Source organism: Triturus cristatus, chromosome 9, assembly GCF_964204655.1.
Source record: "Triturus cristatus chromosome 9, aTriCri1.1, whole genome shotgun sequence".
Lineage (NCBI taxonomy): Eukaryota > Metazoa > Chordata > Amphibia > Caudata > Salamandridae > Triturus > Triturus cristatus.
The window spans coordinates 961089490-961115227 of record NC_140592.1 but is presented as its reverse complement, the minus strand read 5'-3'; the positions used below and the strand labels follow the sequence as shown (position 1 = coordinate 961115227).

Sequence of the window (25738 nt, the reverse complement as noted above, 5' to 3'; positions counted from 1 at the left end):
CACCCTGTGGACCATTCAATGGCATTGCGTCAAACTCACTGAACACTCGTGAGACTGTTCGTCTTTCCAATGGTGTCTATCTAAACCATGCACTGCAAACAGTTTCTGCAAAATTCCACTGTAAAAATTTAACAACTCTGTAACTCTTCCTTACATAAAAACCCATTTCGACCCCCCTTCCTGCCTCCCTGCAATATGGACTTAGAACTGCCCCCCCTCCAACTATGCAGAGTGCCTGTATCCCATTACCCATTGAGCACAGCGTCGGGGAACGCAGCTTAGATGGTTCCTAGCCAATCAACTTACTCCCCCCCAGTCTTCTACCAGTTAAGCCCATTAAACAATATTTAACTAAGCGCTATTAGAATCTTACTTATAGTCTAACAAATTATAAGCATCATGCCGTATAATGGTGATCATGGACAATACTGACTAACATCTTACCGCACAGCTCCACCGCAAAATATTAATATATTTGATAGCCTCTATTACACTCATTACAAACCAGAAGAGGCCATCCGGAACCATTAGAACAAGTCTTATTTCAGTGATTGTCTTGAGAGTCTCGACGTGGCATAGCTTTATCGGTATGTTTCCTTTTGCAATCTGTCTATGTGCCCACGGCTATCTGGACGACACTCATGACTCTGTGTGCGTCTCTGAGAATTAGGCCTGTGGCCTCCAGGGGTTCTCCACCCCTCCATCCACACCCAGGCCTCCTCCGGGGTTACAAAAAAACACGACTTCCCCTCCGCCACCTCTCAGCTTGGCCAGGAAGAGCATTGCATATTTAATGTCTTTATCCCGAAGTGTACGATTTACCTCCAAGAACGTCACATTCTTTGTACCTTTACCATGAAATCCGGGAAGAAAGTTATTGTGGAGTTCTCAAACTTTAACAGAGGGGGGCCGTGCGGGCTGTCTGCAAAATTATGTCTCTGCCCCTATGATTAAAGGTTCTTGCCAGGATGGGATAAGGGGGTGCATCCGGTTTCGGAGGCCATCCTGGCACCTGGTGGACACGCTCAACTGAAAAGTAGCGGGAGAGAGCACGGGGTTGTAGATGACTCTGGACCAGGGCTTCCACAAACATGTCCATGGCCTGGCCCTCTGCCTTCTCCGGCACATTCGCAAAATGCTGCATTCTTTGCAGTCTTCTAGCAGGGCCTCCAATTCCGCAGTTGTCATTTGAAGTTTTTTAACCGTTATCTCCAATGTTTTGGTAGATTGCTGCAGTGTGGTGACCGAGCCTTCAGTGGTTTTCACTCGTTCCCCTAAATTTCGCAGGTCTTCACGTATTAGTGTCACTTCGGTTGTGACCGAGTCTATTTTGGTTTCTAGGGTCGAGCGCACTCCTTGCATGGCCTCCATGATAACTTGTAGCGCTCAGGCACCATCCACCACTTGCTGTCTGGTACCATGCGTTTCATTGCTTCCTACTGCCACCTCTGCCTCAGAAAGTGCATATTTGTCCAGCTTTGTTCGGTGTGACAGCTTTAGATCCTTCTGTGTCGCCATTGTTTCAGGACTCACAGTTCTGCGATCTCTTCTGCACATCTTTGACTTTAAGCCGTGGTTGCTATGTGGCCGTGGATGGAATCCCCATGTAATACTCCCGTCGGGGTATGCTCCAGTTCCTCTAAAAGACTAAGGGAATGTATTTTACCCTCCCCCCCTCTATCCACCTCTCAAGACCAGGGCACTCACACACCTTTCTGCACAGCCGATTTCGAAATAGCTGCCTTCTGGGAGTTCCAATACCGGCCCTCCAATGTCCAGGTGCGTCACAGCGGCTCTTACAGTAATCACTCCCATCTAAAGGTGCTCCCACGCTGGGCCGACATTAGAGAGTGTCTCAGGGGCGGAAACAGGTGCCTCTATCTACTCTGTCCACTCCTGGGCTCCACTGGTCACACAACACACTTTGGCCAGAGTTTGCTTATTTCATGGGGGGGGTGGGGTTGGGGTGGTTGCACATAAGTGGTGTGGCTCCTCGGATCCTCCGCCGCTCCTGCGGGTTCCTGTGTAAGGTCTGGGGACCTGGGCCTCTGCTTGTCAACGCCGCACCCACTGCCTGACCAAACTCGATCAGCCTGCGCTCAGCGCTAGACCACGTATGCATCGTGCTGTTGGTGAGATTTTGACTGCAGTAGAGGCAAGGAGGAGGGAGGAAGAGAAACAGCAGAGCAGCATCCCACCTCTGCAGGGCCTTCCGACGACCCTCTTGCCGTATACTCCAGCCGTCTCGATCTCCAACGGCCGCGGGGCTCCTCCCGCCATGCATTTGCGCACCCCAATCCCTGGCCCGATTTTTCGAGTCGGAGCGGCGGGCCGTGTTGTCTTCAGTCCAGAGCCTCACAATAGGCTGGGGCTCACAGGCACTACTATGTCTTGTGGCAGAAATGGATTAATACGCCGGATTTAGGGGGATTAGTTGCTCATGCTCTATTCTCTTGCGACCATCTTGGCTGCCAGTTAGCCACTCCCCCCACCTGCAGTGACTTTAAGGTAAAAGAACGGGTTCGCCATACCAAAATGTCTTGGAGGAAACATGTTTTGAAGATCTTTCAAGAAACGTGTCACAAGAGATGGCTTGAACAGTAAGGGTTGATCCGGCAAATGCTAGAAAGCTGATATGGTCAAAAGAATAGAACAAACAACAATACTTTGGGCAAGGGTGCATATAGAATATCAATAAGTTTCACTGTGCACAGAACCACAAAATTGTTCCAAAGAAAGGCATATATGATCTTTATTAATGGAAGCCTGGATGCCAAGATGACCTCACAGACTTGGAGGTATATCCAAGACTCTCATCTGCTGCATCTCAATCTCCATGCATGAAGGTGTAGTATGAGCTGATTGCAATGTAGGGCCCTGCAATGTTGTTGCGACAGATAGCCCCAGAGAGGCAGCCTCATCAGCGTCTGATGCTCTTGCTCAGGAGTTTGGGATACCATACTCTCCATGCCTTATCATGAGACACTAGGATGATTTGGTCCCAGTCCGTTCTGATCTTCTTCAGTACTCAGTGTAGGAGTAGTATCGACAGATAGACATACAGGAATCCCGTGTCACACTTGAGACAAAAAAGGGTCCCTGAGCACAGTAGAGCTGGCATCACAGTTTCTTTGCAGTGGTGAACAAATCTAACTAAGGTTCTTCCCAGTCGCAGAAGAGACCCTGCATCAACTTCGGATGTATATGCCATTTGTGATCCGCAAGGAATTAATGGCTGAGATCATCTGCATTAATGTTCAGAGTGCCCACAAGGTGTTGTACGGCCAGGAAAATGACAGACCAGCCATGTCCAGAGGCACAGGGCCTCCTGGCACAGGGCCCACTACCCAGTCCAGCATGTTTGTTGCAGTAGCACGTGGCGGCAGTGCTGTACATGATCACCTGAACAAGCTTACCCGTGCTGGATTGGAGGAAAGCTTTCAATGCCAAATGAATCGCTCTCAACTTCATCAAGTTGATGTAGAGCTGAGACTATACCGCAGACCAGCGTTCCTCTAATCTCATTCTTTCCCAATAGCTGCCCCAACCCATGAGTGATATGTGTCACCACTGTGAGATATGAGCAGGGAAGGGAGAATGGTCTCTACTGCCCTAAACACAGTCTGTTAGCCACAATTGCAGATCTTTTGCAATCCCCTCCGATATCTTGACCAGGTCAGTATTCTTCTGATGCAGTGCCCACTGGTACTTCGAATCCCTGTGCAGAGCTTGCATATGCCAGGGGGCATGCTTTACCTGCAAGATGCAGAAAACCAAAATAATCAGAAGCCTCAGAGTCAGTCTCACCAAAATCCGGGATAGAGGCTGAAACCTCTGAATCATAGCCTGAATATTCTGGACTTGCTGCTGCAGAGGGTCGGGCAGAACTGCTCCTTGTCCACAATGGAGCCGATGAATGGGAGCATCTGAGAGGGAGTCAGATATGACACCAGCGAATGCCGGAGGCTTGCCGTAGTCACAAGGTGAGGGACGATTGCTTGGGATGAGCCATCAGCCAGTTGTCGAGGTAGGGGAAGGATGGAACCCCTGACATCCGCAGATGGGCTGCAACTACAGCCATCACCTCTGTGATCACTTGAGAGACATGGGTAAGGCCAAAGGGGTCCGCATAGAACTGAAGGTGCTCCTAGCCCACTGTGAACCGTCAGTAACGTGTGTGTGCTGGCAGGTCTGGTATTTGGAAATATGTGTGATGCAAATGCAGCACCACCATCCAGTATCCAAGATCCAGGGCCGATAGGACCAGAGGCACATGAGCATTTTGAATGTCTCTTTTTTCAGGAAGTAGATGAGAAGGTGCAGACCTAGCATTATGCAGAGGCCTCTATCTTCAGCACCAGAAAGTAGCAGGAATAGCAAACACAACCTACTTCTGATGTCAGCACATTCTCTATGGCTTGTCTTGCCAAAAAAGCCTGCTGCCAACTTGTTGCCCGTGATATTGTGAGGGTACACTAAAAGGGTTTGGAGGCAGCGACTGCCGGGGTGGTGGTGGAGTTGGCAGGTCTCTGGCCTTAAATCCTTGAGGGAGTCCCGTCCTCTGTCACGAAAGGACCATAGAGTCTACTATCCTATATTCAAAATATATATGTAGTTTGTAAACTAACACGTGTGTAATCGTGCCTATTATGTAGCATTTCTGTACAATTAGTAGTAATAAAACAATGATATGCATATGCACAATGCCACTTAGATTGCACTTGTAGTTAAAGCGACAAGTTTAATGCAACACAAACCTAAATACTTGTCTAGTACAGTATGATTTTATATTTAATTTGTTGATTGTTAAATATTATTCTATGAAACTAATAATTGAAGTGGAAATTAAATGTCTTGGAAAATTGGTAAAACATACAAATGATTGAATTCTAATAATTTCCTTTTTATAATATGCAGCATTTGGAAATATTGTGACAGTTTTTATTAACTTATAACAATAAAAATGACTTATGAGTCGCACAGTGGTAAAATCAAGTAAAACAACTTTCATGACTGGAGTTATCAAGGGACTAGTCACAAACTCCATTTCATAGTGTGTGTAATGGAACTATAATAGTACTTCAAATGTTACACCAAATGCTATTTACAAACTTATGAGTGTAACTGTCCACTTCCACCTCTCCTATCCTTCCTAAGGAGGGATATTTACATATGTAATTTTACTTAGGGCCCGATTACGATGCGGTAAGGAAGGGCTCCGACCCTCAGTCGGAGCCATCCTTACTGCATCATAATCTACTGTTTGTAATTAATTTCCAACCAACCCATTTTGATGGAGTCGGTTGGAATTTATTACAAACAGGAGTTCCAAATTGCTGACGACGGAACCCATCCAGAAGGCCTTCAGCAATCCCTCGGCCGGCTCTTTCCGGCCAAGGGATTACAATGGCAGTTCCCCACTGCCTTTCCTTGTTGGCCTTTCCAACACAGAATGGCATTGGGAAACTGTCTTTGGGGGCCCCAAGCAGGACCCCCATGGGTGCAAGGCTGCCGAATGGCAGCTAGGGGGCATGTTGATCCCTGCACCCGGTGGCAGGCACCTTGGAATGCACCACTGCTCTTCGCTATGAGAGCATGCATTCCATTCAGAATGCATGCTCTCATAGCAAAGTATAGGATTGCCACCTAACAGGGTTTGGTCCCATCCTTATAGCTGGGCTGAAACCGATGACAGGAGGTCGTTTGGTTCCAATTCCAAAGCCATGTCGGACTGACTCCGGTCTTTCTGACATCGCTATCGGGCCCTAAGTAGTAAATGTGGGGGGTCCAAGGGATGTGGTGGGAAAAAGGGGTACACTTTCTACTAAATGGGAGGGATATAGAGAGGAGCAAGGAGGGGTTTACAGAGTTAAGGTGGAGTTTATTGATTGACATTATTAATTGATTAATTAATAAACTGCACTTCTAAAGTTCATACAGCCAAAAGAGACCCAATAAGGTAGTAGACAGCTCCAAAACAGAGCTGCATTAAGGCAGGCACCACATATGGCAGCCACTGGTACCCTAGAAACTAAAGGAGGTAGTGCCTTAAAATAAAACCCCATAGGAAATAATGTTGAATTGAATTACATTATTTGAAATTGTTACTAATATAAAATAATGTTAACAAAAATATCTTAAACTAAAACATTGATGATTTCATTACAAAATATTTTTAAGTTTTTTGAATTTATAAAATAAGGTAAAATTCATGTTTGTCAAGATATAACTATATTACTTTAATACATTCTGTAAATCACTTTTAGTGGTAGTAATGCATAATAAAACATGTTTTTTTTACTTTTGGTGGGAATTTTATTTAATATATTAAATTATAGATTTAGTTCAAAACTAAGTTATAGTGCTGAATAGCATTTCTTTTTATTTTTCTCCTACGTTTTGTTTGACATTTAATACAAAAAAATGCATTATGCATTTACCATAAAAATATTTTCACAATTTTGTTTTTGTAAATAAACTTTTTCTTACTCTTCCCTAGACATTAATAAGTAGGGAGATACCTCAGTTGAGGTGGCGATCTCCTTATGTTAAAGCATAGGGAAAAATACATGTTTACTAAACTATATAATAAACTAGAAAAAAATATTTTTCTTGTAAAAAATGAATGTAAATTAATTGTATGTATTTATTTCAAACGTAGAACAAAACAAAAGTAGCTAAAGTAGTAATTTTTTAACTGAGAATCACGTTTTTAATTCTTGCAAATATATTAAATTAAATATATTATATTCAATAAAAATTATTTTTCTGACGTTTATACAAAATAATATTTACCATCTAAAGTTAAAAAAAACCAACACATTTCTATAGTACATTAACAATGATCAAATGCCATGTTTAGAATTAATTAAAGGTAGTTTAATTATATTTGGGCTCCTGGTTCTATGGAATATATTTCTTTGACATTTTCACCGGTACTTATCCATATTTATTTTTTGCTAATTTCATTGATATTTATCCATATTTATCGTGGGTTTTGTGAAAAAATGAAGTTGAAACTAGTATATTTCTCCATTTATTTAACCAAATAACCAAAAATGTGCACTCATGCGTGAATGCCTGATAGGTTGTAATGATATAAACACCCACAAATTATAACTCATTGCACCTTTAGGAAAACATGCATTTTTTTTGTATCAACGTTGTGCATATCTGCTGCTGTTTATGCCTCTTAACTAAAATTATTTTCTTTTTTTAATCCCCTACCTTTTAATCCAAACAGCTATCAGCCTGACAGTCATGACTGACAGCATTTAGATTCACTCAAGATAAAATCCAATTTTCATTTTTTACACATTGAAAAATAAATATAGATCGTGAAATAATTTGTCTATATGAGGGTTATTAATCAGGCTAGTCATTATTGTGTCTCCATACTTTTTTTGTTTTTCTTTATCAAACTAAAATAGTGATCTTGAATCATCTGCAATTTTGTTTGTTTAACCTAAGTATGAGACACAATGGGCCTCCGATTCATTTGTGTAGTGAGTAAATGGCATATCCAATATAGTGGCCATTCAAAATGCTACAAAATGCTATAAACATACTTTTAGATATTTAGAGACATGTGGGATAAATTAATGCTCTGTTGTGGATGAAACATTGCTGTCACAAAGTCACGTCCACTGGGTGTCTGGGAGAATGTATAGGGTTGAGACATTAGTCAATATTGTGTTTGTACAGAGTAATACCTGGAATGTTAAATCTTTAGCTCATGATATATTATGTGCTTAGAAACATCAGTTCTTCTTGACAAATGTGCCTGCTGGTTGTATTTATGTTAGATGGCTTCCTACCTTTATTATGTCTGATTGGAACATTGGGTGGTTACAGTGATATAGCTGCTACTTTATTAGCCTTGGTACTATACATTTTGGCGTAAAAGTATATTATCAACTGGGAAACAGCAAACTTATGAGATAGCTGTTTGGATATAGATTTGCGGATGTTTCTTGGTCAATTATAATTACAAATGACTGTGTGTTTAACAATTGGCAACTGGGTGTGCAAACAGAGAGCTTATCTTTATTATATACTTTTTAAACATGAAATCAATTTTACAGACTTATGAGCACTTTATATCTTGGGACTCTTGAGTGAGAATACACCAATATTGACTGATGGTAGGTAAGCATTTTAGGCTTTATATTATCATTAGGAATCATGTGTTTTGATATTAGATTTTTAGATATAAACAATGTACAATATCTGCTTGTACAGTACAGTCTAATAAGGGAGCATGCAACAATAGCGGATGACTTGTGAATTCACCACTGTGTAAATAGGCTTGTTATGTTGTGTAAATGAATGGTGTCTCTGCAATATGTATAATTGATTCAGAATAACACATGAACAGCTGATGTTGAATGGGTGAATTCCCAAATTAAATTGGTATGTTTATATAGGCTAAATGAGTGATAATATGATTAGTGTGACAGGAGGTAAATCTGCTGAACATAAATATTGGATGGTGTGATGACATAATGTTCAGTGCAATTTATGGCTCTAGGAAGAGAAAACTTTGCCAAATGATTACTGCACATGCTCTTTTGCCAATATTTCTCTCTTCTGATGAGTGACACTCAGGTTTTCTAATTAGCTAATTGTGTGTAATAAATAACGGGAAAAAAATTATATGATGAGTGTATAAGTTCTATGCATTTATTGTGGTAGAATTGCCCCACTGTGTAAACCAATTAGTGGGTACACGCAGTTTGTGTAATTTGAGAGATGCATTTTGTGTCCATATTTTAGATTGAAGGATGAGCGATGTATAAAATATGTCTTTTTTTTTGTTTTTTTTATTATAAAGAAACCTTTATTTGACTTCAAAGAGTTACAGACATGGGCCTACAACCACTTGGGCCGGCCACTAAGTAGTACGAGAAGAGTTAGATCATCGATATACAGACATGTCAATCAAAGGATCCCGTTAGCCCGTCCGCACTCTAAGAGAAGGCTGCAGTTGTATTCGAATACCAATATCGAAACAGTTTAAATTTTAATATAAAACTTATAAACAGTTCACACAAACAAGGCAATAGAAATTATAAGTATCAGGATGTGCTCCCGGGGTAAGAAAGTCCCCCCCATATAGTAATCATGAATGGTATGCGACAGCGGAGGGGGGGGGGCCCGGGAGTGGAGAAAAATCAAACTGTAACATACTCATGACATAGCAAATTAGGAATCTTCAGCTAGGGGGACAAAGGAGCCTACGATACTATCGCGAGAGGAGGGGCGCAGATGTCTCCGCGATTAGAATTCCACGCGCCCCACACCTTAGACCATTTCCGGGGTTTGCCTCTCGCCACATACACCGTCTTTTCTCTAAACATGCACCAGTCCATATTCTCCTTCCATACCGAGATCATGGGTGACCTCTGAGAACCCCATAACTGTGCGATGTCGCGTTTAGCCACCATATTCCCCAGAGCCGCCCACTGCGTCTGCGCCACATCATAATCATTTGGCTCCCACACGTTCAGCAGACACCTTCTAGCCTCTGGTAACAGAGCAACGTGGGTGACCTCTTCCATTACCGCATGCACCCGACTCCAAAAGCGAGCCACCTCAGGACATTCCCATATGACGTGAAGGAAGGTACCCAGCAAACCACAGCCACGCTTACACAGACCATCCACGGAGAGACCCATGCGCATCAGGCGGAGTCCAGTGATATACACTCTATGGAGTATCTTCAATTGTACGAGCCGAAGGCGAGCCGGAATTGCCACCTCCCTCGGGGAGGCCACCGCCGATACCCAGTCCTCATCGTCTAATACCAAACCGTCAGCTACCCAAACCTCCCTCAGGTGGGTCAACAGGTCCGCCCGGTCGTTGATAAGCTTTTTATAAATCAAGGAGATTGTGCTGTCAGGCACGTAGCCATCTAGCACCCTGTCCTCCAATGGGGAATATTCCGGGATAGCGGTAGCATCAGGAAAAACCGAACACAACGCATGGCGGACCTGCGCATACCGGAAGTACTCCCTATCGTTCAGCTTGTATTCCGCTTTCAGCATGTCAAACGTTTTAAACTTCCCTTTCACCCAAAAATCACTCACCTTACATATGCCAATCATATCCCATTTCTCAAATCCTTTTGTTTTCCACAAACAGCCCACCCTTTCTGAAGCATACAGCGGGGTCGCTCGAGTCAGGCGGTCCTTCCATCCCATCGCAGCATGCCATACACGTACGGCTATCTTTGTTGGGCCTGTCAACTGCACACCAGGAGACTTTGAATAAAGTGCCCTATTGTAATCCCCACCAGGCAATAACATTTTATCCATCGCAAACGCCGGGTTCAGGGCCGGTCCGTACATCCCGTGATTCACCGCCGCCAATTGGGACGCCCAATAATATCGCTTGATATCGGGGAGTGCAATACCCCCATCATACCAAGGGAGTGTCAATTTTGTGAGAGCGATTCGCGATCGCCCGTCCCAGAACAATTGCCTCTGCAAACTCTCCACCTCACGGAAATAGCGGGCCGGTATAACGTCTAGCGTGTTTTGTAGTGCATACAGGAATCGTGGTAGTGACATCATTTTAAACAACGCCGCACGTCCGAGCGGGGAAAGCGGAAGCCGTCGCCAACCCAAAACGTCAGCTTTTAGTCGCTGAAGTGGGGGGGAGCAAATTCCGCTTGTAACGGGCCACAGGGTCTAATGTTATGAAGACTCCCAAATATTTAAACCCCGATTGCGAAATCTGGATAGGGCAGCCACGCGGGAGGAGAGGAGCATCACCCGAGAGAACGTAGACGCATGACTTAGTCCAGTTAATGACCAAGCCGGAGTTACGACCAAATGAGTTTAGAACATCGACTAATACAAGTAAAGACTGCCGGGGAGATGTGAGATACAGGAGAATGTCATCCGCGTAAAGAGAGATGCGGTCCTCAAATTCAGGCATCCACTGAATGCCCCGCAATGAGGGCTCCCATCGGAGCCAGGCAGCCAGAGGCTCCAAGGCGAGTGCGAAGAGAAGAGGCGACAATGGACAACCCTGCCGCGTGCCTCTTCCCAACACAAAGGGTGTCGACACTCTGCCATTCACTACCACCTGAGCCAGTGGTTCATCATACAACAACTTCACCCAACCGATAAACCCAGGGCCAAAACCGAATTTCGCGAATGCCGCCCAAAGATACCGCCATTCTAAAGTGTCAAACGCCATTGTCGCGTCCAGAGACGCCAAAATGGCCGGCTCACGTATGTGCGCCGCTCTGGCGAGCACTCCATGGAGATGCCTCAGGTTCAGCGCCGTGTTACGGTGAGGTATGAAACCAGACTGATCCGGATGGATCAAGTCGCCAACGACCCTAATCAGACGATTAGCTAAAACCTTAGCTAGAAATTTGGGCTCCGCATTCAACAGTGAGATTGGTCGATAAGAGATACATCGATCCCACGACTATCCCTCCTTGTGAATCACGACTATTGTGGCAAGACACTGATCATAGGGGAGGGAGCCCACTTCTCGTGCTTCAAGGAACATTGCACGTAGATGAGGCGCCATCTTGTCCGGACGCAGTTTATACAGTTCGATGGGAAGGCCATTAGGACCCATGGCCTTGCCGGAAGCGACCGAGCGAATGGCCAAAGCAATCTCATCAGGCGACAACGTCGCGTCCAGCAGTATCCTATCCTCCTCTGACAAAGACGGCAGAGCAATATCTCTCAGCAGTAGTTGAGAGTCATCCTCAGAGCGATCCGAGACTGGGGAGTATACTTCGCGGAAATAATCCGCGAAACATTCAACAATTTCCACAGGGTCAGTCACACGCGCGCCATCCGCTCTCTCAATGACCGGTACCACTCGACTCGCTCTCTCTTTCTTGTCCAACCATGCAATCAACTTTCCAGGCTTATTCCCCACATCGTATAAGTGCCCTTGTTGCTCTCTACTCATCACCTTGGCAGCATCAGTGACCAACGCTCTATAGTCCAGCTGCTTGAGACTGAGAACGTGCAACTTATCATTCATAACACCCCGCTCCAGGTCCCCTTCCAACTCAGCTATTTCATTCTCAAGGCGAACCACCTCCTCAATCTTGCTTTTCTTGGTGTGGGAAATTAGGGAAAGGGCTTGCCCACGGATCACCGTTTTGAAGGCTTCCCACAATGAGACAGCAGATGATATTGACCCCACATTTTCATTAAAATCGTGTTCGAGAGACTTAACCAGTTCCGCCCGGATTTTAGGATTATGCAGGTACCAAGGGTTAATCGGCGCTACCCTCCCCTCAACCCCGGGGGCGACCTTCATATGCAACAGTAGTGGGGAGTGGTCAGAAATACCCTGGGCCAGTTGTCTTACTTCCCTAACCATCGCAGCTTGGGCCGCCGGCATAAGGACATAATCAAGTCTCGATAGACTTCCATGAGCCCCTGAGTGGAAAGTGTATTGCGCCTGTCCCGGTTGCAGTAATCTCCAGCAGTCTATAAGTCCGAGGGTATCTATAAACCCACTCAGCCAGGTCTGCGCCCCAGGGAGATCCCTGGGAGGGTGACGATCCGCTCTACCGGATACAACAGAATTAAAATCGCCCCCCATCACCAGAACCCCCCCCGGGAGTCCCAGGACCACGCGCCCTAAATCAGCAAATGTTACAGTCTGCAGTCCTGGTGGGACATACACAGAAACCAGCGCGACAGTTCTGCCCTCCCACCGTCCTACGAGTGCAGCATACCGCCCCCTGTCATCATGGATTATATCGTCCACCTCCAGCGGGAGAGAGGCTCTAACCAAGATGCCCACCCCCCTCGATCCAGAAGTGAAACCGGAGTGAACGGCGAGACGATATCCCCGCCTATTCATAGCATGGCAAGAATTCCAAATTAGATGCGTTTCCTGCAGAAAGACAATGTCTGGCGAGAGCCGTTTCAAAAACTGCACCACTACCCCACGTTTGATCCTGTCCCCCAATCCATTCACATTCCATGAGAGTACTCCCAATCCCCTACCCCCATCCCAGCCTCGCGCACAACCCCCTCCCCCCAGAGAACACGACCCCAACCACCAGTCATATAGCATTACGTTGCCTTGTAAAACATTCAAACATTCCCCAACCCCCCCCACCAACATTCCCGTTACAACTCCCCCCTCCCTGCACCCCTGCATGAGCCCATGTAGCCCCCCAACTTGCAGTGTGCCTGTCGCCCTACCATTGACTAACCTACAAAAAGAAACCCCAGAGGAGGAAAGAGTCTCACTAAGCACCCCACAACCCCCGGGCATATAAGAATAAGGCACTGAATAGAAACATCGAACCCAAGTATTGAAGTGTCATCGCAATGTTCAGTCACCGGGAACCTTCTGCCCCGTCAAGCCCCCTCCGTTCTCCTCAGTCTGTTCCTCTCGACTGATATTTCTCTTTTTTACTGTAATTTACAGCTCTGATGAAGCTCTTTGTTAAAAGCAAAACACACCGGCCGCTTTGTGATTGGATACAAGTCATCTTTGGAGGAGCATTCTTGTATGATTGTTTGAACTATTTTGGATAAACTTGCATGAAATACAGGACATATCTTGCTTGTACCTCTCCAGTTGACTTTGCCTGTATGTGCGGGTTTAGAGCAAGAGGATCTAGGCGAGAGTTTAGTTACTGTGAACTCAGCAAGACAGGTCCTTTAGAGAACTGCTAGACAATAAAACTGAAATCCTTACATTTAATGGAGAAACACAATACTTCACTAAAAACATTTGTGCTCTTGTGTGATACAGCACATCAATTGTATTCTTAGAAATTAGAATTCAGGTAAAAATTACCACAATGACCAGAATGCAAAGAGACGCTCAAGGCCTACCGGTACCTGCTAAGCAATCACACCTGTAAAGGACCTAAAAGAATTACTACAGCAGGTCACTCAAAGGCTTAACATTGATAAATATTTTTTCAACAATGAAAGTTACAAAACTGTGTTGTCTTCCTTTTTGACACGTTTTCAAGAAACACTGGTGTTTTACAACTGTTAAACAGAACATTCAAATAATTTCCATCCTCCTCATAATAGCAAACTCTCTGGCAGACTGTACATTTCTGCACTGCTGCCCTTATGGATAGAAAAGAAAAAAAAACATCCAAATGAAGAGGAATATTCCACCGCTCGAAGGAAAAATTACCAGAATGTGCATTAACTCTCACATAACTGTGCCTTCCAAAAAACTAAAAGGCAGCATTTTCAAATATTGCAACGATTTTCCTAACTTCAGCACACAAATTGTCTGCTTCAAATGTGGAATCAATATGTAGGCTTGATATTTTTTGTATTGAAAATAACTACAGTTTAAGAACTAACTTTTTGAAATGTTAACTCAAAGGATGGCTCTGTCATACATATAATACTGATGTATTGGAAAAGCTTTCTGTATACAACATGTCTAAATACAGGCAGAGGTACAGCCATTGCTAAAAAAAGAGAAGTCTAGATCAACATACTATACTCAAAACAGTGGCTCTAGCATATATCCACAACTGGAAGGTTGTGGTGTAGTTGCAGATAACTTATTGACAGACAAACATTGGAGAGCATATTGAATCTCTTTGAGCCTTCTCCTACCTTTCCTTTAGAAGTTATGCCTCAACTGAGGGCTGTTTCCCTCTTCTGGATTTACGAGTTTCTTACCTTCGGTAATGATGTATCTGGTAGAGACGTTGTCTATCCGCAGATCCCTTCACTTAGAATATCCACAGGCATCAGACTTGATCCGGATTTTTTTTTGCAGCAGCACCTCTGCCCGCCGGGGGACGGAGCAACACGACCCCGCCCTGACGTCGTCCACGTATGTGACGTCAGCGAGGTCATATAAGTCCCTCCCAGCGAGCTGATGTCAGTTTTCTTCAGAGAAACTTTTCCACAGCACAACGCAGAGCCACCAACAAAAAACTGTGAAAGTATGGGAACAGTGTGTGAGGAATGAAAATCCATGAATGAAGAAGGAGGGTGGTGCAAGACACCATCGTAAAAGACAGAATTAGACACTGCCCACATATAAGTGAAAAAGCTGCGAGAAAGAGCCCCGCAAGCTAAGCTTAGACCCTTCCCCAAGTGCAACAAGGGAAGAATATCTCAACAGACAGAAATAGACTGCCATTACCATGTGAAACTGTGTTGTCCAGCAAGAACGGAGCACAGAGAGAACAACAGTCCACTGCAGGAAGGTATAAAGACTGGCACTGCCCTTATAGTATTGGAGGTCTGAGACAGAGGTCAACATATACCCAAAGGATGACTGTAGATGAGACCAGAACCCTGACCCAATAGAGAAGGTGGGAGGGAGGGAAGGCAGCAGGAGAAGAAAAGAAAAAGAAGATGAATCTCCTGGTGAAAGTGAACCATTTTACAGGAAGAAACCCCTTGGAGAGAGTCAGCTGTATATGGCAATTCTCAAAGGGACGCAACAATGTGAGCACCCGTGAGAGAAAAAACAATGGTAACTGAAAGAGGCCAGTGGAGAACCACACTTGGTAAGGTCATCACAGAACGGGGAGGCTGGGTGGGCGTTAAGGAATCTGCGGCTAGACAACGTCTCTACCAGATACATCGTTACCGAAGGTAAGTAACTTGTACATCTGATAGAGATATCTAGCCGCAGATTCCTTAACTTAGAATAGATACCACAGCCATACCCCACGGGGGAGGTGGGTCTGTGACAGAACAACAAAAAGAGCCAAGCACTTGAGCCGGCAACAGAATGACGGACAATGGGGGAGGCTGTGGCGGAACAGCCTGACAGCAACCCAACTAGCTCGGAAGAGCTAGAGATAACGGGATGCTGACATCCGTAAAAGTGCCAGAATGGCGCTAGACCATAGCTGTACAAGCATGAGAGATAGAAACTGCACCAGCCATATACCAGAATAAAAGAAAGAGAGAGAGGAAAAAGGGCCACTCTCAGCTTAATAGCGCACTATGTGAACCCCTACTAAAGGTTGAGAAGAAACATGAAGAGATGCAACCAGAGCCTACCAGGCTAGTTCACGGAAGGAAGGTCGGAGAGGCCACAGCCAAGAACCAAAGGTCAAGAGGTAGAATTCATGCTTTTCGAAGCGCAGGTGGAAACAAGAAACACGCCAAGTGCACACCCAGTCCCAAAGGGGGGACAGGGCCGAACAGTAACTAATCTGAAGCACGCTGGTGCGGGCCACCACAGAAACATGCAGAGAGCAAACAGTCACAGAGACCACAAGGTGGCATAGCTAAAATAAGCATAAGACTGCCCGACCAGGCAGCTTGAAGACTAAGGTGAGAACCAACACACGAAATACAGATATGCAGGGTGTAGACCTAGGACGACTGACATCAGAAGAGCCGTCCCGCATGCCCAGCTGATATAATATAGGGTGATACCCAATGAAGGAGGCACATCCGAAGGAAGGGACAGCAGAGGCACCAAAGTGCCAAGGCGTAGAAACAGAGGAAGAATATCAAAATTCTAGAACACACCCTCCAACTGGAAGGAAAGTAACCCTTGTCCAGAAAGAGATATAACATTCAGTATCTGAACAATGAGAAGGGAGCAGTGTAAAACTGGGGACCCACCCCAGTAAGTGGAACGCAAAAAGGGACCTCATTGGCAATTTGTATGTATCACTGAAAAGCTCCCTGACACATGGAGACATTGGACCAGACCTTGCAGCCTCGAAGAGAAGTAAAGACATAGGACGAAGAGTACCCATGGATCTTATATATATATATAACAAAGACGGGTAAACGGGCCACGACTATACAACATGGTTGCACAGGAACACACCTAGTGCATTAATGGCAGACGGTAGCCGCACTGAAAGCGTGATAAACACCTTGAAAACCTCCCAAGGAGGAGAATGAGGAAAATAAGCAAGATGACCCATGACGTATAGAAGAGGCGCCAAGGCACAACATTAAACACTGTACAACGGCAGATAAGAGCACCAGGTGACATATAGAGTCCAAGGGATCCCTTAGGCCCAGTTGATATAAAGCAGAGCTATATAATAGCATACAAGTACCCCACACGGAGTATGCACACCCCAACATGGGGAACATATCTTAGGGCAACCCACAGTCAGAGGACCAGGCACAACAATCTGTGGAACACTGCCACAGTAGGCTAACTGCCAGCTCAAAACGCATAATGCATCCAAAGGATGCTAAATAAAAGGGTAACTACCCCCGACCATGCGAAAGGAAGACCTGAGGCTTACTGCCAGCCTAAAACACATAACACATCTAAAGGAAGGTAAATGAAAAGGTACCATCCCAGAACAAACGCCTGAGGAATACAGGCCTAAGGGGAAGGGCGAAAGCCCGCAAGGAGGCGCTGAACAGCTGATTCAGCGTGAGCATAAAACAACAAAACCCCTTCAAAGGGTAAATCAACAAGTTGCTCCTGGATATTCTCCGGGAAGACGCTATCCCGCATCCAAGCATGGCACCGCAAGGCAACTGAACCAGCCATAGCCCGGCCTAATGAATCAGCAGTATCCAAGGCCGAGCGGATCGTAAACTCAGCAAGGTCACGGCCATCCCGGAGAAGATGAAGGAGGTCAACACGAGCGCCTTCAGTGGTGGCGGAGAGCAGAGACTCTGCAGAGTTCCACAGGGCAGAGCTAGCCCGAGCCAGGACACACACTGTATTTAGTGACCGTAGGGCAGCACTAGTGGAGGCAAAGATGTTCCGACCCCATGACTCAAGCCATCTGGACTCCCGGGAGGGAGTAAGCATTAGCCGGGGCAAGGAAGGGAAGACAGTTTGCAAAACAAACCCCTGCACGTCAGAATGCACAAATAAGCAAAGTGGATCATGTGGAGCAGGATGGTGGCGGTGCAAGACAGAATGAGCCACCGGATCACCGGAAGCCGGCCGAACCCAGGTACCCAAAAGGGCATCGTTAAGAGACGCTTCAAAGTGCAGAAGCGGCTCCACATTCCCTGACCCACGGTGAATGACATCAAGTAGAGGGTCCACAGACAAGGGTGCTGAAGGGGGTTGCATTTGCGAAATCCGAGTGGCCAAGAAGACTACTCTCAGAAAAGCCGCTCCAGACTCGGTAGCCCTCCGTGGAGGGGACAGCAGCTCATCTGTAGGTGAGAGCTGTAAGCTAACCCTCCCAAGACACTGAGGGTGCGACCAATGCCCAACTGAGGGGAGCCCCATTGACGAATGAGGGTCCTAATGGTGCCCTTGAGGAGGCGAGGAGCCTGCCGGGTCTGGGGGCTCCTGAGGAGGCGGGGATCCTGCGGGGTCCACATATTCTAAGGGGGGCAGAGGCAAGAAAACATCTGGCGTCGCCGGGCATGAAGTCGACGCCAAACGCTCTCCAGATGCTTCCGGAGAAGAGTCAACAATCGGGCGTCGATGCGGCACCAAAACGACTTCAGTCGGCGCCGATCGAGCCCCGTCTAGTGCCAAATCCATGACAAGCTCCCCTTCTGAAGAAGGAGATGGCGCCAGAGCCAGGGAGGCAAGCCTCCGGCGCCACCCTGGCGCCGACTCCGAAGATAGAAGCGGCGGCGGAGTCCGGGAGGCGAGTTTACGGCGCTGGAACAGCGCCGACCCTGGCTCCGGATAGGTGGCCGCCTGCCAGGAAGGCCGAGGCGTGCTCGAAGTAAGGCTTTGAGCACCAGCAACCACCTGCGACGCCACAGGGAGCCCCACGGGACTATGAGGCGCGGCAGGGGTGCTATGGGTCGTAGAGGGGGACCCAGCCGGGCTGCACCTTGACGACACCATATGGATCATAGAGGGGGACCCAGCCGGGCTGCGCCCTGACGACAAGACATCTCTGACGTCCCTGGAGGGCAAGGGCTCATTTAGCACTGGGAGAGAACCCACCGGTGAGTCCGTCAGGGACCCCGCAAGTAGCGGAGGCCCAGAGGACGCCTCAGGGACGGGAGAGGACCTAAGGGAGACCTGCAGAGCTGCGGCATAGGCCTCCATCTGGGTCCAAGTCACCCTCGCACCCGGATAGGGCGGATAGATGGGGGCGACTGTCGGGGGCGCACGTCCAGAATGTTCCGGGAACCAGTGCCCCCGACAACAGATGAAAGTGAGGTTGAGGACCTCGGCGACATGCGCCGCGACTTACCAATAAGTGGCTAACGACGGTCCGGGGCCCCAGAGGGTGATCGACAGCGGAACTGGAAAGTAGAGGCCCGCCGGCGTTGAGACTGGGGGACGAGACGACTCCGACCGGTCAGCCATGCTGAAAGAAGCTTCATCCGGTGCTCCCGCCGGGACTTCGGCTTGAGGTGTTGGCAGGCGTCGCAGTCCGTGGAGTCGTGATGCTCGCCCAGACACCACATACAGATAAGATGTGGGTCCGTCACGGACATTTGCCGTGAACAGGAAGTACAAGTTTTAAAACCTGAAGGCATCACACACTGTTCCAGACGTGAAGCGTCGAAAAAGGGCCTGAAAACAGGCCAGAGGAACCGCTTACTCCGGATCCGCGTTGCAGGCGGAAAAAAAGGAAACTGACGTCAGCACGCCGGGAGGGACTTATATGACCTCGCTGACGTCATGTAAGTCAGGGCGGGGTTGTGTGGCGCCATCCCCTAGTGCACAAAAAAATTCAGGATCCAGCCTGACGCCTGGGGATATATATTCTAAGTTAAGGAATCTGTGGCTAGATGTCTCTATCAGATACAAGATATTGGAAGGCTTGCTTAGCACAATAATATGGCATCCTCTCCATGTAGCCTGCTGGCAACCGAAGGTGCACATTTAATATCTGATCTTTGACGGTCTCATGGCGGTCATACTTGCTGTCCTATTTCCATAAATACTGCACCAGGAGTATGGATAGGTATGATAAAACAGGGTCCTAGATATAGTAGGTCTATAAGTGAGCGACTGGACCTTGCTATAGGCTTGGCTGTGCAGTACACATAGAAAGAAAATGTGGAATACAAAAGACACATCTGTAGAAACAGTGAATATTTTGTAAAATGACAATAAATTCACAAAGCAAAATAGATTTCTTTTTTTTTAAAGAAAACCAATTTCTGCCACTCCACAGGTATGGAATAACTTGAGCCATATAGAGGCTAATGAGTTGCATTTGTATCCATCATTGCATTTCAATCCTATTATGAGAGGTCTAATGTGTTTAAAAGTGTTCTTGTGTTATAATTATGTAAACCAAATTGATGAAACTCACCTTATGCTCCGAGATCTTCTGTTCTTGTTGTGCTGTCAAAGAGCGTAGCTCTGCCAGCTGAGATTTCACACGAGGTGCAGCAGCATTCAGCTGTGCCTACAAATGTCAACAAAACTTCCTTTAAAATTCATTTTTATTCACTTCCCATTCAGTCCAAATGCCACTGCCAAAACATTACAGCCATTAAATATGCTCCTGGAAACAAATTTTCCATCAACAAGCAGTACTTTTATTTACTAAAACAATGGGATTTTCCATGAATCAATGAAGTTGTCTTCACATGTAGTAAAATGACTAGAACATTACCTAAGGATGTTCGGTGACAGATACTGCTGTGGATTGTATATCCTGTGGTGGTCCTGTCAAGTGAAGTCAAAATTCAGTATTACCCACTAAGATCAAGAACAGTATATTATAGCCCAGTGGCATCCATAAGGTGGAATATCCACATTGACTTTTGAGTCTGGAGAATTTAATTTCATCTTATTTTATCGGTGTGTGTGTATATAGAGCTTGGGTGGACTGAAAGGACTGTAAATCCCCTTATAAAGGGCACAGAGATGTCCAGTTCCTGGGGCTCATGGACTGAGAGTACAAACAATGACTATTGCTGGTCCCATCGACTCAACAAATCCAGTTAGCTTTTCAGAACGAATAATGGGCAAAGGATCCACATAAATAAAACAAATGTAACTTTGCCTCATACATTTTCATTGGCAGTGTTAATAACTGGATTTAACCAATCCCTGGGTGAGCAGTGAAGCACATTTACATAGCTCAAGGGGTGATGTATATTGTAACATTTCAATACATTTGTAGAGAGGAAGAACATAAGAAGAGGCGTTTTTCAGTTGACTCATTAGGAGGCTTGTCAAAGGAGGCCACAATAGAGTAATTCTGTTGATTGCAGTTATAACTACCTCTCAGACTAAGTACAATATTTGCAAAATAACTCAAAATAATTGTGTAATGAGGGACTTGAGGATACGAGTAAGGGGATAAGCGCACTACCAAAGAACAAAGTGATGGTTCGAACGCTGAACCCCAGCCTCTGGTAATTACTCTGCGTCATATTATGTTCTTCATTTTTTGCTCTCTGTGGACCTACAAGCAGGGACAGTTCTTACACAAATTAGTCTCTGCCCAATCCCAACAGACACAATACAAACAGAATGGCAAGACTATGTTCTCTCAGTAAGGGAACGCAAGCAACCCCAGACATGCCTCTTCTATGTTGTGCGTCATGTGTGACATGCAGTTTTCAGTTCAGTGGCACCATTAGGTAAGCATCAGACATCTAGGATTACCCAAGGGAAGAACAATAAGATTTCATAAATGCCTGGCTTGCATTTTCAGTGACAAGTCAGACCTTTTGGCTTTGTTAGTGTTCGTTTAGTGGACCCATGGTGTGCATCTTTGGACGCAAGGGCAAAGCAAATATCAACTGGAGTTCTCACCTGCAGAGCGGCCATCCCAACTCTAGTGCTGATGCGAAAATGGCAATGGTAAGGAGGTCCAAAAGGAGAACTCACTGGCTTGCCATGAAGCAGCCTCTAGGGTGAAGCCGCTACAAATATAAGGTGCCTGGAGTGTCGCACATGGAACAGGGAGGCATATTTACAAGCCCCTATCGCTGCAGGAAAGTCACTTTTTAAAAATTTCCTGTTGCGATACGGGCTTTGCCTTATTTACAAAGCAGTGTTGAACAAGTTACTTACCTTCGGTAACGATATATCTGTAAGAAACATTAGTTAGTTAGATTCCTCACCTTAGAATATCCCCAGGCGTCAGGCTGGATCCGGAAAGATTTTTCGTCAGCAATACCCTTGCGTGTCGCTAGGCGTCGTCTGCGGCTCCGCGTCCGTCGTCGGTGTCGTGATCGCCGGGATGACGTCGGAGTACTTAGATGCCGCCCTCGCGCGCTGACGTCAGTTCTTGTACATAGCTTTCCGCGCCAGGAACGCAGAGCCATGCAAGAGACCGACACTGGTGCCAAAAATTCTAGGGTCCTGAAAGGGATGGCCTCAACCCTAGATATCGGTTCGCAGAACGGGGAGGATGGGTGAGGAATCTAACTAACTAATGTTTCTTACAGATATATCGTTACCGAAGGTAATTAATTTGTTCATCTGAAAGAAACACGTTAGTTAGATTCCTCACCTTAGAATAGATACCCCAGCAATACCAACCCCGGTGGTGGGTCTGAGAACCAAGATCACACCAGAAAGTCCTGGAGAACAGAACGGCCAAAGAAGCCGTCTCTCCGGACTTGGCTGTCCAGGCAATAATGCTTGGCAAACGTGTGCAGCGAGGCCCACGTTGCTGCCTGACAAATGTCCTGCAAGGGGATTCCCCGGCCCAGGGCATTGGTCGCCGCTGTGGCCCGAGTGGAATGGGCCCTCAGCCCTACAGGAGGTTCCTTTTTAGCTAAGGAATAACAGGCCTTGATACACAAAACGACCCACCAAGAGATGGTTCGCTTGTGCTCCGCCCGCCCCTTATTAGCTCCCACGTAGCCAACAAAGAGTTGGTCGTCCACCCGGAACGGTTTGGTGCGGTCCAGATAGAAAGACAGTGGAGTCTCTCTTCCTCTTTTGAGGGATGCGGAGGTGGAAAGAAGGTGGGCAGTGTAGCAGACTGGCCGATGTGAAAGGCAGTTACCACCTTAGGGAGAAAGGAAGGACAAGTCCTGAGAACAACTTTGTCCAGATGGACAGAAAGGAAAGGAGGCTTAGAAGAGAGAGCCTGGAGCTCACTCACCCTTCTAGCAGAGGTGATGGCAACCAGGAAAGCAGTCTTGAGAGTCAGAAGACGAAGGGGACAATTATGAAGTGGCTCAAAGGGAGCGCACATCAGATAGGTCAATACCAGATTCAAATCCCACTGAGGCATTACGAAAGGGACAGGAGGAAACATGTGAGTAATGCCCTTAAAGAATCGAGAAACAACAGGGGATTTGAAAAGAGAAGGCTGATCAGGAAGTCGTAAGAAAGCAGAAATAGCTGAAAGATAACCCTTAAGGGTGCCCAGAGCAGAGCCCTGCTGGGTCAGGGAAAGAAGAAAGAGGAGAACCTCAGAAAGAGGGGCGGAAAGGGGATCCACAGCCTTTGCTGTGCACCATGCCACAAATTTGTTCCACCTGCAGGCATATACCGATTTTGTGGAGGGACGCCTGGCTGCCAGAATAACATTACAGACTTCTGGAGGCAAGTCAAATGGCATCAACTGCCGCCGCTCAATCTCCACGCATGGAGGTAGAGGCTGGACAGGTTCGGGTGGAGGACCATCCCCTGCTGCTGCAACAGAAGGTCCTCCTGAAGAGGCAGTCAGATCGGGGGATCGAGCGATAGACTGAGTAGCTCGGGATACCAGTATCTTCGTGCCCAATCCGGAGCCACCAGGATGACTTGGGCCCGGTCGCGCCTGATATTCTTCAGCACTCTGGGCAGAAGTGGTATAGACAGAAAGGCGTACAACAGACCACAACTCCACTCGCGACGAAAAGCGTCTCCGAGCGAGTGCCGTCTTGGAAACTCCAACGCGCAGAACTGCTGACATTGCGCTTTCTCTTTGGTGGCGAATAGATCTAACAAAGGCTCTCCCCACTGCTGAAAGAGGCCTTGCGCCACGTCCGAGTTTAGATGCCATTCGTGATCCATCATGCACCGGCGGCTGAGTTCGTCTGCTCTGGCGTTCAGAGAGCCCGCCAGATGTTGAACCACCAGGGTGATGCCCTGATGTTCCAGCCATGTCCAGAGGCGCAGAGCCTCCTGACAAAGGGTCCACCCCGCCCTGTTTGTTGCAATACCACATGGCGGTGGTGTTGTCCGTGAACACCTGCACTACACTTCTCCGGACAGAGGGAAGGAATGCCTTCAGTGCAAGTCGTATCGCCCTCAGCTCCAGAAGGCTGATATGGAGCCGGGACTCCGCCAGAGACCAGAGGCCTCTGATCTCCGCCTCTCCCATGTGGCTACCCCATCCCAGGAGGGATGCATCCATCACTACCACCTGCTCCGGTTGGGGTAGGGAGAGGGATCTGCCACTGACCCAATCGCGGTCCTTGAGCCACCACTGCAATTGACTTGCAGTGCCCTCCGAGATCAAGACATGGTCGGACAGGTTACCCCGATGCTGGGTCCACTGAAACTTCAGGTCCCACTGCAGAGCCCGTATCCGTCATCTGGCGTGATGCACCAACAGGATGCAGAAGGCCATCAGACCTAGAAGCCCAGGCCGAAAGATGGGAATCAGAGCCTGAATATCCTGGACCCGCTGTTCCGGAGGATAGACCCGGAACCGCGCCGAGTCTAGAACCGCTCCGATGAAGAGAAGCTTCTGGGAGGGACTCAGATGCGACTTCGGCACATTGATGGAGAACCCCAGCAAATGCAAGAGGTCGGCCATAGTCTGGAGGTGGGAGACAACTGCCTGGGGCGAGCCCGCCTTCAACAAGCCTTCAATAACCAGCCGTCGAGATAGGGGAAGACTGGAACCCCTAATCTGCGCAGGTGAGCTGCGACCACCACCATCACTTTCGTGAACACCCGAGGGGCACTGGTGAGGCCGAAGGGGAGCACGGTAAATTGAAAATGGTCGTGGCCTACCGTGAACCGCAGGTAACGCCGGTGGGCCGGCAGGACGGGGATGTGGAAATAAGCGTCCTGCAAGTCCAACGCTACCATCCAGTCTTCAAGGTCTAGGGCAGCCAGAACCTGAGCTAAGGTGAGCATCTTGAATTTCTCCTTCCGGAGGAAGGCGTTGACGCTCCTGAAGTCCAAGATAGGGCGTAGGCCCCCTTTGCCCTTTTTGGGGACCAGAAAGTAGTGGGAGTAACAACCCCGACCTACTTCTGGGCCAGGAACACACTCAATGGCCCCCTTGGCCAAGAGGGCCGTAACTTCCTCCTGCAGAAGTTGCAAGTGATCCCCCGACAAGCGGTGGTTCTGCGGTGGCATGGCTGGAGGGGTTGCCTCGAAGGGGAGGGAGTAGCCCCTTCGGACGATATGCAGCACCCACTGGTCCTATGTGATAATACACCAGTGGAGCAGGTGATGGCGAACTCTGCCTCCCACTGGCGTGGAATGGGCCTGAAAGCACAGCCTAGGAGGGCTTTGAGGCGGATGCTGCCGGGGTAGATGTGGACGGACCGGCTCGTTGTCCCCCTGCTCCGCCGCGGTGGATTCCACGTCCGCGACCACGTTGAAGCTGGTTCTGCGGCCTGTGGCTAGACGGACGTGAGGGAGCGCCCCTTCCTTGGCCATGAAAGGGACGAAAAGCAGAAGTCTGCGGGCGCGGGCCGAGAAGCCCAAGGACTTAGCCGTAGCCCTGGAGTCCTTAAAGCGCTCCAGCGCACTATCCGCTTTGTTGCCAAAAAGGCGACTGTCATCGAAGGGCATGTCCATGAGGGTGCTCTGGACATCCCCGGAGAAACTCGTGGACCTCAGCCAGGCGTGGCGACGAATCGCCACCGTGATCGCCATTGCCCTGCCCAGCGAGTCCGTTGTGTCTAGTCCACATAGGACTACATGCCATGCCGCTTCCCGCCCCTCGGCAAGAGCC

At 47.5% G+C, this 25738-nt stretch overlaps 1 protein-coding gene across 1 annotated transcript in view; it reads right to left on the bottom strand.

Annotated features, from left to right (window-relative positions):
* The window catches only part of LOC146799152 (zinc-binding protein A33-like), a 530413-nt gene that overhangs the window by 254452 nt on the left and 250223 nt on the right, over positions 1-25738 (bottom strand). Inside the window, exon 6 of the mRNA XM_085628053.1 lies at positions 20177-20272. Within this exon, the coding sequence (XP_085484179.1) occupies positions 20177-20272 (96 nt within the window). The remainder of the gene's footprint in view (positions 1-20176; positions 20273-25738) is intronic.